The sequence below is a fragment of the Sphaerodactylus townsendi genome, linkage group LG06, assembly GCF_021028975.2.
Source record: "Sphaerodactylus townsendi isolate TG3544 linkage group LG06, MPM_Stown_v2.3, whole genome shotgun sequence".
Lineage (NCBI taxonomy): Eukaryota > Metazoa > Chordata > Lepidosauria > Squamata > Sphaerodactylidae > Sphaerodactylus > Sphaerodactylus townsendi.
This window is the reverse complement of record NC_059430.1, coordinates 65,087,957-65,102,528: the sequence shown is the minus strand read 5'-3', so window position 1 is coordinate 65,102,528 and position 14,572 is coordinate 65,087,957. Positions and strand designations below refer to the sequence as shown.

General features: G+C 47.5%; 1 protein-coding gene across 1 annotated transcript in view; it reads left to right on the top strand.

Moving 5' to 3' along the window:
* Nucleotides 1-8,099: 8,099 nt before the first annotated feature.
* TSGA13 (testis specific 13) overlaps nt 8,100-14,572 on the top strand; it is a 58,685-nt gene continuing 52,212 nt past the window's right edge. Inside the window, exons 1-3 of the mRNA XM_048501579.1 lie at nt 8,100-8,128; nt 9,828-9,906; nt 12,823-13,029. Coding sequence (XP_048357536.1) covers nt 8,100-8,128; nt 9,828-9,906; nt 12,823-13,029 — 315 coding nt within the window. The remainder of the gene's footprint in view (nt 8,129-9,827; nt 9,907-12,822; nt 13,030-14,572) is intronic.

The following is a 14,572-nucleotide window of genomic DNA, read 5'->3' as shown; positions in this document are numbered from 1 at the left end:
TGAAGACTCCAAGGGCTTGATGAACAGGATTCAACATGATGGTTTCCAGGAGAACTCTCACCCATTACAACCACAAAAAGAAGCCCTGAAACAATAAACTCCAACATTTACAACATAGCAAAAACAAACAACTACCTTCCCAGTAGTTCCCAACAACATTGCAGTTACCTTAACAAGGTGTTAAGGGCTTATACAAATCAAGGTCCGAGTCTGGTAGCCTTGTCTCCTCCAAACTACATGAGGTCTGCTGCAGCTACTTGCTGCTGTGAGTCTCCACCCCTTACTGGGTCAACCCATTCTGAGCATGGGGGTTACACCTGCAGGCTCAGAAAGGTCGGGGATACCTGCGCTGGATCCAGATCCTCATTTACATGGGCGGAGGACGAAGTGGCAGGATTTTGAAGCAGTAGAACGGATTGTGCCCCCGCAGGGTGCCGGCAGACTCCAACCTTGCGTGGCCGTTCACATTAAAAGTTCCGTGTTGTCCATAACTTAATTTTAAACCACGTAAGAAAGTTGTGGGGAAAAAACTGATGTACTATTGACCTTTATATTAGTCATTGTGATTATATACGATTTGAATATACGTTGACTGCTGATAATCATCAGCCTGAGGTGCGCAATGCGTTTTTGATACTTCACATATTTTGCAAATTCTACCTTCGAAGACGTCATTTGAGGATAATGCCGTTGCTTGTTTCATGTAAGGGCCAACCACCTTCACTCCTATCCAAGATCCTCTTAGAGCAGGGGTCTGCAACCTGTGGCTCTCCAGATGTTCATGGACTACAATTCCCATCAGCCAATTGGCCATGCTGGCAGGGGCTGATGTGATTTGTAGTCCATGAATATCTGGAGAGCCACAGGTTGCAGACCCATGCTCTTAGAGCATAGGTGTCAAACTTGCGGCCCTCCAGATGTTATGGACTACAGTTCCCATCATCCCCTGCCAGCATGATGGGAACTGTAGTCCACAACATCTGGAGGGCCACGAGTTTGGCACCTGTGTCTTAGAGGATAAGAGCAACAGAGCTACCTGGGCTATAGCTAAGTTCTTTTCAGAGGCTGTACGGATCAGATAACTTACGTTTAGTTTTGATAAACGATGCTGATGACAAAGTATACATCTTGACATTGTTCTGCAGTGCTTTTAACTTAATTGTTTGTCTATTGTTAGTTTCATGCAACTGGGTCACTGGGCCGCAGCAAATAAATCGATTCATTCATCGATGCCACAATGTCCCTTTCCCCCCAATTTTTGCTTTACCCTGAGCATTTTTTAAACAATATTGTTATTAATTTTCTCAAATATAGTTTAAACACACACGCACACACACACACACAGAGCTCTAACACATTGGATTACAATACAATACTAATGTCATCCGGAGAGAATGTTACTTTTTTAATACAACGTTTTATTAATTTTCAACTACTCTGAATATTGATGCTGTAGCTTACAGTTGCCAACCTGCAGGTGACGCCTGGAGATCTCCCAGTATTACAAATGGTTAGATGAAATACGACTAGTGTGTATAGATGAGGTACAATTACTTTTTTGTAGCGAGTTATGATCCATACTCTGCTGCATCTGAGACTGATAATATAATATCTTGGTATACATTCCATCTCAGCAGCTTCTCACTTAGGTCTCCCTATAACATTATAGTGCTGAAGTAGTAGAATCTTTATTACTGAATATCTAGGGAGATCAAAATACTTCCCTAATCTCTTCTGTTTTTACTGTGTAATTTATGTCCATTTATTATCTTCTGTAAAGAATAAATTGTCTATTTTGGCTGTTTCAAACACATTTCCCTGTTTGGTGACCTGCAAGCTATTATTGCTTGCTGTAGATGAGCTAGCAAGTTGCTATTTTCAAGGCTGTGGTAAAGGGTCTACAAATACCCTACTATAAGGGCAGAAAGATGGGCCACAGAATTGGAAAGTCACCATCTACCGTGTTTCCCCGAAAATAAGACAGTGTCTTATATTAATTTTTGCTCCCAAAGATGCGCTATGTCTTATTTTCAGGGGATGTCTTATTTTTCTGTGTTCTGTTCGTCGGGCATGCTTCCAAACAAAAACTTTGCTACGTCTTACTTTTGGAGGATGCCTTATATTTCACACTTCAGCAAAACCTCTACTACGTCTTATTTTCAGGGGATGTCTTATATTCGGGGAAACAGGGTATCGTTCTTATGTCTCTGTTGATTATACATGCTGCTATGATTATTGTTGCCTTATAAGAACATAAGAATATAAGAACAGGCCAGCTGGATCAGACCAGAGTCCATCTAGTCCAGCTCTCTGCTACTCGCAGTGGCCCACCAGGTGCCTTTGGGAGCTCACATGCAGGAGGTGAAAGCAATGGCCTTCTGCGGCTGTTGCTCCCGAGCACCTGGACTGTTAAGGCATTTGAAATCTCAGATCAAAGAGGATCAAGATTGGTAGCCATAGATCGACTTCTCCTCCATAAATCTGTCCAAGCCCCTTTTAAAGCTATCCAGGTTAGTGGCCATCACCACCTCCTGTGGCAGCATATTCCAAACACCAATCACACGTTGCGTGAAGAAGTGTTTCCTTTTATTAGTCCTAATTCTTCCCCCCAGCATTTTCAATGAATGCCCCCTGGTTCTAGTATTGTGAGAAAGAGAGAAAAATTTCTCTCTGTCAACATTTTCTACCCCATGCATAATTTTATAGACTTCAATCATATCCCCCCTCAGCCATCTCCTCTCCAAACTAAAGAGTCCCAAACGCTGCAGCCTCTCCTCATAAGGAAGGTGCTCCAATCCTTCAATCATCCTCGTTGCCCTTCTCTGCACTTTTTCTATCTCTTCGATATCCTTTTTGAGATGTGGCGACCAGAACTGAACACAGTACTCCAAGTGCGGTCGCACCACTGCTTTATATAAGGGCATGACAATCTTTGCAGTTTTATTATCAACTCCTTTCCTAATGATCCCCAGCATAGAGTTTGCCTTAGCTTATGATATAGCTTATGATGTTGTGATTATTGATGTTCTTGTTGTTTATAATGCTATGTTTATAATGTTGTGTTTATCGATCCTCTGTTTATTGATGTTTTGTTGCTTGATGTTATGATTACTGATGTTTGCTATTATGCTGTTTGCTATTACTGATGTTTGCTATTATGCTGTTTGCTATTATGCTATGATTACTATTATGCTGTTTGCTATTATGCTATGATTACTGATGCTTGCTATTATGCTGTTGTTGTTCACCGCCCTGAGCCCTTCGGGGGAGGGCGGCATACAAATCAGTACAATACAATACAACTGATCGTTCCTGAGATGACAATTACAGAGATCCATTCCCATGGAGCAAACGTCTGCTTTTGGAGGAAAGGCTCTGTGGTTTTATACTCCACTGAGCCCGCTCCCTTCCCCAAACCCCACCTAGCCTGCACCCCCGAATCTCCAGAAATTTTCCAGTCTAGAATTGGCATTCGCAGCTGTCTGCCACAGTTCTCTCTTGCATTGTCCACTGAGGCAACGGAAACCATTTCTATTCCAGACATGGAATCCCACAGCCCTGCTCGTAACAGTTATAACTGCCATTGCCGAAGCGGGTTCGGGGTCTGAGTGAATATCCCCGTGAGCTGTCGGCCGACAAAGCCGTCGTCTTGCTGAGTCCTTTATGTGACTTGACACGGACATTTGTTGATGCCGAGAGTGCCTGCAGGACCACGTGGTGCCGTGGCCCCAAAATCTGGGAACAAGAGGCCGGTTGGCATTCCTGGAGAACTCTGAGCACCCCCTTGAGTGTGCCCGGGCTGTTTTGGAGCGTGCTTGGGTGGGAGAGCGCCAAAGGTCCGTGGGTCGGCCAGTGGTGACAACAGTCCTCAACTGGGCATCTTTATTAACGCGGCCTTTAGGAAGCTCCGAGACTGCAACTTCTAACTCAGAGGTGAGCAATGTATGGCCCCGTGGCCACCTCAGGCCGAAATGGGTCTTTAGTCTGTCGCTCAAACCACACAGCAATTTGTTTGAAGCTTAAGAGCACCGGTTGGTAGCTTTGGCTAGTTAACTGATGTGCTCGGAAGAAACGGTTAACAGCTCAAGGGCTAGGGCCAGTGGTGGGATCCAAAAATTTTAGTAACAGGTTCCCTCGCCAGCCCCCGCTCAGCGAAGGGGGCAGAGGTGTACCCAGGCAAAACTGAGCCCTGGGCAAAACCTGAGTTGGATGCCCCCCCCCCCCCATGGGCAGCCACCCCACCACGACCCCCCAAATTTTTTTGCACCAGGTCGTTTCTAAATCATCATCACATGATAGAAAATGCCCCAAGTCACAAATCTGAACCCAGCCATGGTGAAACACACAGGTTCTTTGGTAGAGACTGATGAGATAAAAGGTACGAAAGGCTGAGAATCCATGAATTGCAGGACCTGGAAGGGATTAACCCAGTTCAGGGAGTGACATTATTAGTCGCAATTGCTATATGGAACCTTCACGTTCAAAGGCAGGATGCCTCTCGGGGAGGCGAAGGCGAGGAGATGGAAAAGCGGACCCAATTAGTAAGAACTAGCCTGCTGGATCAGACCAGAGTCCATCTAGTCCAGCATTCTACTACTCGCAGTGGCCCACCAGGTGCTTTTGGGAGCTCACGTGCAGGATGTGAAAGCAATGGCCTTCTGCTGCTGCTGCTCCTGAGCACCTGGTCTGCTAAGGCATTTGCAATCTCAGATCAAGGAGGATCAAGATTGGTAGCCACTTCTCCTCCATAAATCTGTCCAAGCCCCTTTTAAAGCTATCCAGGTGAGTGGCCATCACCACCTCCTGTGGCAGCATATTCCAAACACCAATCACATGTGTGAAGAAGTGTTTCCTTTGATTAGTCCTAATTCTTCCCCCCAGCATTTTCAATGAATGCCCCCTGGTTCTAGTATTGTGAGAAAGAGAGAAAAATTTCTCTCTGTCAACATTTTCTACCCCATGCATAATTTTATAGACTTCAATCATATCCCCCCTCAGACGTCTCCTCTCCAAACTAAAGAGTCCCAAACGCTGCAGCCTCTCCTCATAAGGAAGGTGCTCCAATCCTTCAATCATCCTCGTTGCCCTTCTCTGCACTTTTTCTATCTCTTCGATATTCTAACCCCTTCGATAGTAACCCCCTCTCGGCACACACAAATAATTAGTAACCCACTCTCGGGAACTGGTGAGAACCTGCTGGATCCCACCTCTGGCTAAGGCCCATTAAGAGCATTGGAGCGGAAGGGGGAGCAGACCTGGGTCTCTGGCCTCTGTTGTGGGCCCCAAGTTCGATGCCGAATCTTCGTCTTTCCATCACTTGCTCAGAGCTGCCAGCTCCAGGCTGCAAAATCCCTTGAGACTTGAGGTTGGGACACCCACAGGGAGCTTAGCCGTAGGGTCCACCCGTCAAAACAGACATTTTCTACAGGAGAGAAAATGATCTTGGTCGTCTGGCAATCAGTTGTAATTCTGGTATCTCACCAGGCGTGACCTCGAGGTGAAGCTAAACAACAGATAGGCGACATGGATATTGGCCTACCCCGCACAACCCAAAGAAAACATTTTTGAGGCAGGGAATGAACTGTGTCCTCCATGGAATTCCACAATGTTTTTAGCCCAGAACGTTTTATTTGCAGCCTCAATATTTGCATTCTGTTCTCGAACGATTCTTTGAAAATGGGTTGAGAATGTTTTCACTTGCTGTGCTATCTCTTTAAGAGGTTTCCCAGGCCTTCTGGATTTCCTCGTCGGCCCATTTTCTGAGCTCACACCGGCCCATCTTGTGCTGTGTTTTCGTCAGGTTTTTAATTTGGGTGTGTGTGGGTGTGTGTCATGTCTTTGAAGCTACCAAGACACGACCTCTAGCATTGGATCCAAAACTGGAACGATCACAAAATGGCAGCCAGGAGTCATTTCAAGGAGGTGAGCGTGAACAAACAGGGGGATTGAAAACGTTTTGCAAATGTTCTGAAAACATTTTCAGGACTTTTGTGGAACAGACTGTTGTCTCAAAAACAATAACAAAACCATGTAGAGGCTAAACAAGACGGCGGGCGTCAGCCAACTTGTGCCAATTACGCCGAACACTTCTTGGTATTATATTGCTCTTGTATTTGAAGATTATTGGATGAAATGGTATATTTTATTATTAAATGCATACAATGATTAAATGTTACGACAACCTTGCAGTTTTGCTTGCAAAATATACATATAACCAATGCAACAGCTTATAAACGGAGCAAGTCTATGGTTGTCATTCAAACACATCAAATCAACATGCTCGTAATTCAAGACAGTTATAATTCAATCACAACAATCTGACACAAAATCTGCACAGAGAGCTGGACTAGATGGACTCTGGTCTGATCCAGCTGGCTTGTTCTTATGTTCTTAGGTATATGTCTCCAATACGTTCAACTATAACAAACTTTTTGAGACTGAGTGCCCAAACTGCAACCCAAAACTCACTTATTTATCGCAAAGTGCCAACACGGCAATTTAACCCGAATACTGAGGTTTTGGTTTAAAAAAAAACAGTTGGCTCCAAGGTGCGCGTAACTTGGGAGTAAGCTTGGTGGTAGTCGGTGGCTTTGCTTTGAAGCAACCGTGCAACGCTTTGAATGGGTGAATCAGAAGCAAGCCCCACTGCCAGCAACCGAGCTTACTCCCAGGTAAAGGATGCGCTTTAGTTCTTCCCATGAAAATCAGTGGGGTTAAACAGCGCTTAACAGGGTTACCTACACTGCTTCCCCCAAACTAGGTCTGAGGTTTAATGCTAATAATCTCCCTGAAATAATTACATTATTATCACACTGGGGGCCTGGCGGGGGGAGGGGTATCAGGGAGAGAGAAGTAAAACTTTTGCTTTCTGTAACCCAATAACTTCACCACCACAAAATAGAAGTAAAGAGGCAGTCAAGGAAGGCAATCCTAAGCAAGAATGCTGTGCGAGGGGTGGGATAACTTCAGGAAAGCTAAATTGGTGGAGCAGCCATCTGATCTGTGGTTTTTCCTTCACATGTCATCACAGCACTTGACTTCCCACAAAAATGCAACAGGAACAGAAAAATAAAAGCGTGGAGAATATTTTGAAATGGACTTCTCTGTGCCACATTTGCCTCTGTCAGAATGGCCCTGATTCTGACAAGAGGGATGGGGAAGGGATGCTCAGGGTGGTAAGGAATGCTCCTCTCCCTTTCCTGCCAGTCAATTCTTTATCAGTGTGAAATGCCTTTTGTCTTTTGTACTTTTGCTTTGATCCTGCGGGAACAGGGTTGGCGTCGCGAGCCTAGGGACCTTGCAAGATCTCTCCTCCCCGCCCAGGGCTCTCAGGTACTAAAAGCCTCATCACTCTCTCTCCCAGGGGAGGGGGGGCCTTAACAAACAGTTCACTCCAATCAGGATGAGTGCCTGAATCTTGGCAGACGCACTCCTCCCAACGGAAGCCCCTCACCCGGACTGCTGCTTTTTAATCCTACCCCCAATGTTTTAGTTTGGTCCCAAAAGTTACACACCAAGAAAAGCGTGCCAGCCTCCAGTCTCCTAAGCTTTGTGGGGGAGAGAGGTACTTGTGGGGCGGTAGATGGTACTTACAGCAAATCAGGTCGACTCAAGAGGACCTCCCTGAAGCTCAGCCTCGGCTAGCCTGCGCAGTGTGACTCCCAACACGTTTGCTGGCAGCCACCTCTGGCTGGGTGAGGGGGGAAGGGGGAGGGGGAGATGACGGCATGCATGCCCATAGAGACGGCTCTGAGTGCCGCCTTGGGCACCCGTGCCGTAGGTTCGCAATCACGGACCTATGGCATCACATCCTGCGTAAGTCCTGCCCTTCCCCAAACCCCATCCGCCTCCAGATCTACCCCCAAATTACCAGGAATTTCCTAACCCAAAATATGTGCTGCAGCCTTTTCTATATGTTCCGTGTGCCCAGTATCCTGGCAATATGTGAACCTCATAATCCTCAGAATGGTGAAACCTTTCAGGTTCCGCTGCTCTAGGTGACATCTTTGCACGGCAACACAATCTCTACCTTTGTGTCTTAGAAGTGACATACCTGTACTGGAGGTGTGGGAGCGATTTGACGCTCCGCGGTCGACGCAATGACAGGCCCGTTGTCTTCCTACTCTGAGTAAGTTCTCCTATCTCTGCTGCGTTGTCTCCGACCTGTTGAGTTTCCTCAACTTTTAATTAATTAATTAATTAGTTAATTTTTACATTTATACCCTGCCATATCTCAGCGATTCAAGGCGGCTTACAATAACAAACAACCCCAAAATACAATAAATAGGTATAAATATAGACATTTTGAAAGCGGAGATGCATAACTTTAAAAAACAAATACAAAGACGGCGTAAAAACGATCCAACATGGGAGTGTATAAAAACAAAAACAGAGTGCGCATGCCCTGTTGAACGGGGACCGGAGATGATTTTTTAAATCATCTTGTGATTGTGCCCACCATACTGTGGTGGGCACAATCACAAAATAGCTCTGTTTTACAGGCCCTGCGGAATTGCGACAAGTTCTGCAGGGCCCAGATCAGAGGTGGGATCCAGCAGGTTCCCACCAGTTCCTGAGAGTGGGTTACTAATTATTTGTGTGTGCCGAGAGGGGGTTGCTAATCGGGTCTGCTTTTCCGTTAGAAATCCCATTAGGTCCAAAAATCATAAAGTCCTGTGGTTTCCTATGTGGCGGGTTAGCGAAGGTAGAAAACGGGATAATTCTTCCTGTTGGGCTGTTTTGAAAACATGTTTTAGAAGGTGTGATTCCCCACTCCTGCCCAGGTTTGATTCCCCACTCCTCTACACGAGCGGCCGAATCTTATCTGGAGAACCGGGTTTGATTCCCCGCTCCTGCACACGAACAGTGGACTCTTATCTGGAGAATGGGGCTTGTTCCCCCCTTCTACATATGAAGCCTGCTGGGTGACCTTGGGCCAGTCACGGTTTTCTCTGAACTCTCTCAGCCCCACCTACCTCACAAGGTGTCTGTTGTGGGGAGAGGAAGGGAAAGGGGTTTGTAAGCCCCTTTAAGTCTCCTTACAGGAGAGAAAGGGGGTGAAAATCCAAGACTCTTCTCTCTTCTCTCTCTCACAAGTTCCCTGGGGGTGTTTGGACCCTTGAAAGACCTTCCAGCGTTCTGAAGGCCACTCAGATAGCTTCTGGTCATCATGACAAACCGGGGAACTGTCCAGATATTTTAATCCTCTGGGTTGGCTTGTCAAGTCGCTCTTTTACTTGGTTTGCCTGTTTTATACTTATTCCATTCCTTTGTGTGATTTTTTTATTTTTAAAAAATTATCATTTGTGTGATATTGATTGTATTTTAAGCATCGTAAGCCCCTGCGAGTCCTTTGCGGTGCGGACAGAGATGGGATCCAGCAGGTTCTCACAGGTTCCCGAGAGTAGGTTACTAATTATTTGTGTGTGCCGAGAGGGGGTTACTAATTGGTGATTTTGCCACGTGATTTTTGCCCCTCCTCTCAGCAGTAGCGCGCAGAACTTGAAGCAGTCTAGCAGGAGGTGCACTGGCGTGCGTGGCAGCCTGCGCCTGCGTGCATTCGTTTCCTGCCCAAGGACCAGCGCAGCAGCTGCGTCCTTGCCACAGCCCTGCCCAGGAATGCCCTGCCCCCGGAATGCCTGGCCACGCCCCCATCGTGCCCCGCCCAGCCCCATTGGCGCTACGCCACAGTTTGAATCCCACCACCATGGGAACCTGTTCCTAAAATGTTTGGATCCCACCACTGGGTGCGGGGTATAAATTAAATAAATAACCCGCCTGTTAAAAATGACACAATTTGATGTGGGTTGTTGTTGTTGTTGTTTTAGTCCTAGCTGGAGTTCCTTCACAATGTTGAACCTCTTCAAACTGAAACACGAGAAAGATTACTCGGCTCGCCCTAACTTGGTAAGTGAGAGTTGCACAGTCCGCCTCCGTAACCTGCCGTTGCGAAAGGGACGAACCCGCTGGGTCGCTTGACCACATTTTCATGTCGTGAAGTTTGATTGCCCGAGCACTTGGCGCACCCTGAAGCAGAGCTCTTATTTCCACACTTCGGGCGCAGGTTTCATCATAACCAGAGATTTCTTGGACTACTGTACAAAGGCCAAAAGGGGCCGCCATGCGATTCCCGCAGCAGATGCACAAAATTAACCGTCAATTGCCTCCCAGCACACATTTCCTGCTGCCGTTCAAAGTGGAGGCAAGGAGAAAATGTTTTTTTAATATATATATATAAACCTTTATTAGGCATAGAGAGAAAATGTTTTAAAATGGCTCTCGGGCATGATGTCACTTCCAGGGAAAATCTGGAAGTGGCACCGTTCCTCACTGTACCATAGAGTTTCTGGTGATTCCTAGAAAGGCATGATGTTCTTCTGGGTCAACACGAGTGCTTGTGGGCTAACCTCAATGAAGCAAGGTGCCGCTGCATACAGTCATTTTGGATCAGAATGAGGCTGGGGAAGAAAGGGTTAACCTCCCCCTGTGTTGTAGTTCTGAGTCAGATCAAGACACACACACACACACACACACATACACAGCACCATTATTTGGAAAGAGAAAATTCTGCAGTGATCTGCACATGGAAATCCCTCCCCATGAAGCCTACTGGGTGACCATGGGCCAGTCACAGTTCTCTCAGAACTCTTCCAGTTCTACCTGCCTCCCAAGGTGTCTGTTGTGGGCAGAGGAAGGGAAAGGAGCGTGTAAGCCACTTTGAGTCTCCTTACTTGTTCATCTGGTCTCATTTGAACCCAGATCTTTGGAAGAGGGCATCTAAAGAGGAGCAGCAGTGGCGTAGGAGGTTAAGAGCTCGTGTATCTAATCTGGAGGAACCGGGTTTGATTCCGAGCTCTGCCACCTGAGCTGTGGAGGCTTATCTGGGGAATTCAGATCAGCCTGCGCACTCCCACACACGCCAGCTGGGTGACCATGGGCTAGTCACAGCTTCTCGGAGCTCTCTCAGCCCCACCCACCTCCCAGGGTGTTTGTTGTGAGTGGGGAAGGGCAAGGAGATTGTAAACTCCTTGGAGTCTCCTGCAGGAGAGAAAGGGGGGATATAAATCCAAACTCTTCTTCTTCTTCTAAAGTGTAATTAAGATATAACTGGTTTTACTCAACATTTGTTTATGCTGATAAGAATTTACTGCGTATTGTCAAAGGCTTGCACAGCCGGAATCACTGGGATGTTGTGGGTTTTCCGGTTTGTATGGCGTGTTCCAGTAGCATTTTCTCCTAACGTTTCGCCTTCAGATCCTCTGAAGATGCAAGCCACAGAGGCAGGCAAAAACGTCAGGGGGAAATACTACCGGAACACAGTAGTAGATTAGACAGATTAGACTGATGAATGTTATGTACAATTTGATTGCATTTTTCTTATTTTGGAAGCCACCCTGAGCCCGCTAGGGGAACTGCAGCCTACAAACAGCATTCAACAAACCAACGAATAAGTGTCTGTTGTACGGTCGAAGGCTTTAACAGCTGGAATCAACGGGTGGCGTGGCTGTCACCTGATAGTTTTTGCTCCTAACATATCCTGCAGCAATGAAATTTATTTATTTATTTATTATCATATTTATATACCGCCCCATCCCCTGAGGGCTCTGGGCGGCGAACAACAAAATAATATTACATAAACAATAATAACAGCAAATAATTTATATAAATAAATAACGTCATTAAAACATAAAATTACAGCGTTCTACATAAACCACTTGGCGTCCAGTATTAAACTATCAATAAAACCCTCCCAGAGAGGGAACGGTAGATCTAGGTGTCACAGCTCCCAGAATGTTAGAGGGCAGAGACAAAAGGGGCGCACACCATCAGCGGCTGGCCTCCCCAAAAGCCCGGTGGAACAACTCGGTCTTACAGGCCCTGCGGAACTCTCCAAGATCCCGCAGGGCCCGGACAGTTGGAGGAAGTGTGTTCCACCAGGCAGGGGCCAGGGCCGTAAAAGCCCTGGCCTGAGTGGAGGCCAGCCGTGTCATTGAGGGGCCGGGGACCTCCAGTAAATTGGCCTCTGCCGAACGCAGAGGCCGTGTAGGGACATATGGGGTAAGACGGTCCCGAAGGTACGAGGGCCCCAGGCCGCGCAAGGCCTTAAAGGTGAACACCCATACCTTGTGGATAAATGTCCAGCTGCAATCAAACATTTGGGAAACTGTGCGTCATGCAACTCGGCAAAGCTCTCCATCATAGCGTCAGCTTTAATAATCAAAATTACCTTTGGGGCTGCAAGCGGAGCTTCTTCAGGAGGCCCCTGAGCACTGGGAAAATAAGGTTCCAGTGCAGAGAACTTGCAGGGGTGCATGTCTCTCTTTTGGCCTTCTTTCACTCGATGAATATGAGTGGTGACAGGCAGTATAATTTCCTGCTTTTCTTCCTTTACTTCACTACTCCTGCCAACGGGGATGTTTTGTTTCACCGCAACGTGGTCCCGCGTGTCAGAGACAAGGGAGGAAGAAGAGTTTGGATTTATATCCCCCCTTTCTCTCCTGTAGGAGACTCAAAGGGGCTGACAATCTCCTTGCCCTTCCCCCCTCACAACAAACACCCTGTGAGGTAGGTGGGGCTGAGAGAGCTCCGAGAAGCTGTGACTAGCCCAAGGTCACCCAGCTGGCGTGTGTGGGAGTGTACAGGCTAATCTGAATTCCCCAGAGAAGCCTCCACAGCTCAGGCGGCAGAGCGGGGAATCAAACCCGGTCCCTCCAGATTAGATACCCGAGCTCTTAACCTCCTATGCCACTGCAGTCAAGTAACCGAGCGAGATAGCATCAAACAAACGGAGTCGCTTAAAATTCTTCCTTTGCTCCTGGGTAGGTCCAATACTACATGCCTGTGATCAACACAGAGTTTCAAGAACGCCTGGAGAAGCGCAAGGGAGAAATTGCCACCATGATGAGATCGACGGAGTTCAATGAGGACAAGACTTCCTTGATTGTGACTAACAACCCTCTTCCTTTGCTCTTTTCCGGTCAACGAGTCATGACCCCGTTCCATTTCTTCTCCAACGACCTTTTGGGAAAGGTAGGCTTCTTCCTTAAGGGGGGAGGACGTGGCTCTTTGGTGGGGCGCCCACCCAAGGACATGTAGTGGTCTCCTGCCCAAACCATGGCATCTCCAGTTAAAGGATCTCCAGTATCAGAGGCCGAAAAAGACTTCCCTGTCTTTGAGACCCTGGAGAACCACTACCTGTTCCAGCAGACAATGCTAGGCTGGATTAATTTGTTTGGAAGTAGATTCATATCCTCAAGGCCAAGAGCAGTTTTCCACACTGACACTGTTGCAAGGGGTTGATCTTACCATCAAGACAAGAACATTAGAAGATCCATGCTGGATCAGACATGTGGTCCATTTGGTCCAGCATCCCGTCTCACACACTGACCAACTAGTTCCTCTGGAGGTCCGACAACCGGGCATAGAGGCCGAGGCCTTCTCCTGATAAGGACCTCAGAACAGTCCTGCTGGAGCCAGTGGTGGCGAACCTTTGGCACTCCAGATGTTATGGACTACAATTCCCATCAGCCCCTGCCAGCATGGCCAATTGGCCATGCTGGGAGGGGCTGATGGGAATTGTATTCCATAACATCTGGAGTGCCAAAGGTTCGCCACCACGGGGCTGGACAAACCAGTGATCCATCTAGTTCAGCATTCTGTCTCACATAGTGAGCAACCAGTTTCTCTGGAGGTCCAACAACTGGGCATAGAGACCGAGGCCTTCACCAGACCCTCGGAAGAGCCATGCTGAATCAGACCACTGGTCCATTCTGTCCAGCATCCCGTCTCATACAGTGGTCAGCCAGTTCCTCTGCAGGGCCAACAACAGGGCATAGAGACCAAGACCTTCACATGGACATCAGAAGAGCCCTGCTGGATCAGACCAGTGAAGGTCCACCTAGTCCAGCATCCCATCTCATACAGTGGCCAACCAGTTCTTCTGGAGGCCCAAGAACCAGGCATAGAGGCTGAGGCCTTGCCCTGATGTTACCTCCTGCCGCTGTGATTCTGATATTTACTGCCTCTGGATGTTGAAGTTCCCCATGGTCACCATAACTCGTAGTCATTGATGGACTTCTCCATGAATCTGTCTGATCTCCTTCTAAAGACATCTGTGTTCGTAGGCAGGAGGGACGGTGGCCTAGTAGAGCCTTATCTTGTCACATGCTAGAAGCAAAGCAGGGTTGGGACTTGGAGATTCACCATGTCTCCTTTGCCCCCAACCCCCTGGCGACCCTCATCAGTTAAGGCTGGATCCAGTAACACAGGGGCGACCAAACAATGGTGCTCCAGATGTTCATGGACTACAATTGGCCATGCTGGCAGGGGCTGATGGGAATTGTAGTCCAGGAACATCAGGGGCACTATAGGCAGGCCACCTCTAACAGGATGGATAATCCAATGGTGAGGCCAAGCGCGGAACCAGACACGTTTATATAGCTGGGTCAGGGAAGGACATGTTGGAGGATGGAACATGGGTCAGGGAAGGACATGTTGGAGGATAGCTCACTAGCCACATTAAAAAAAGAGCACCCACGGGGAAACCAAAAGGTTCCAGGTTCAAGGCCCAACC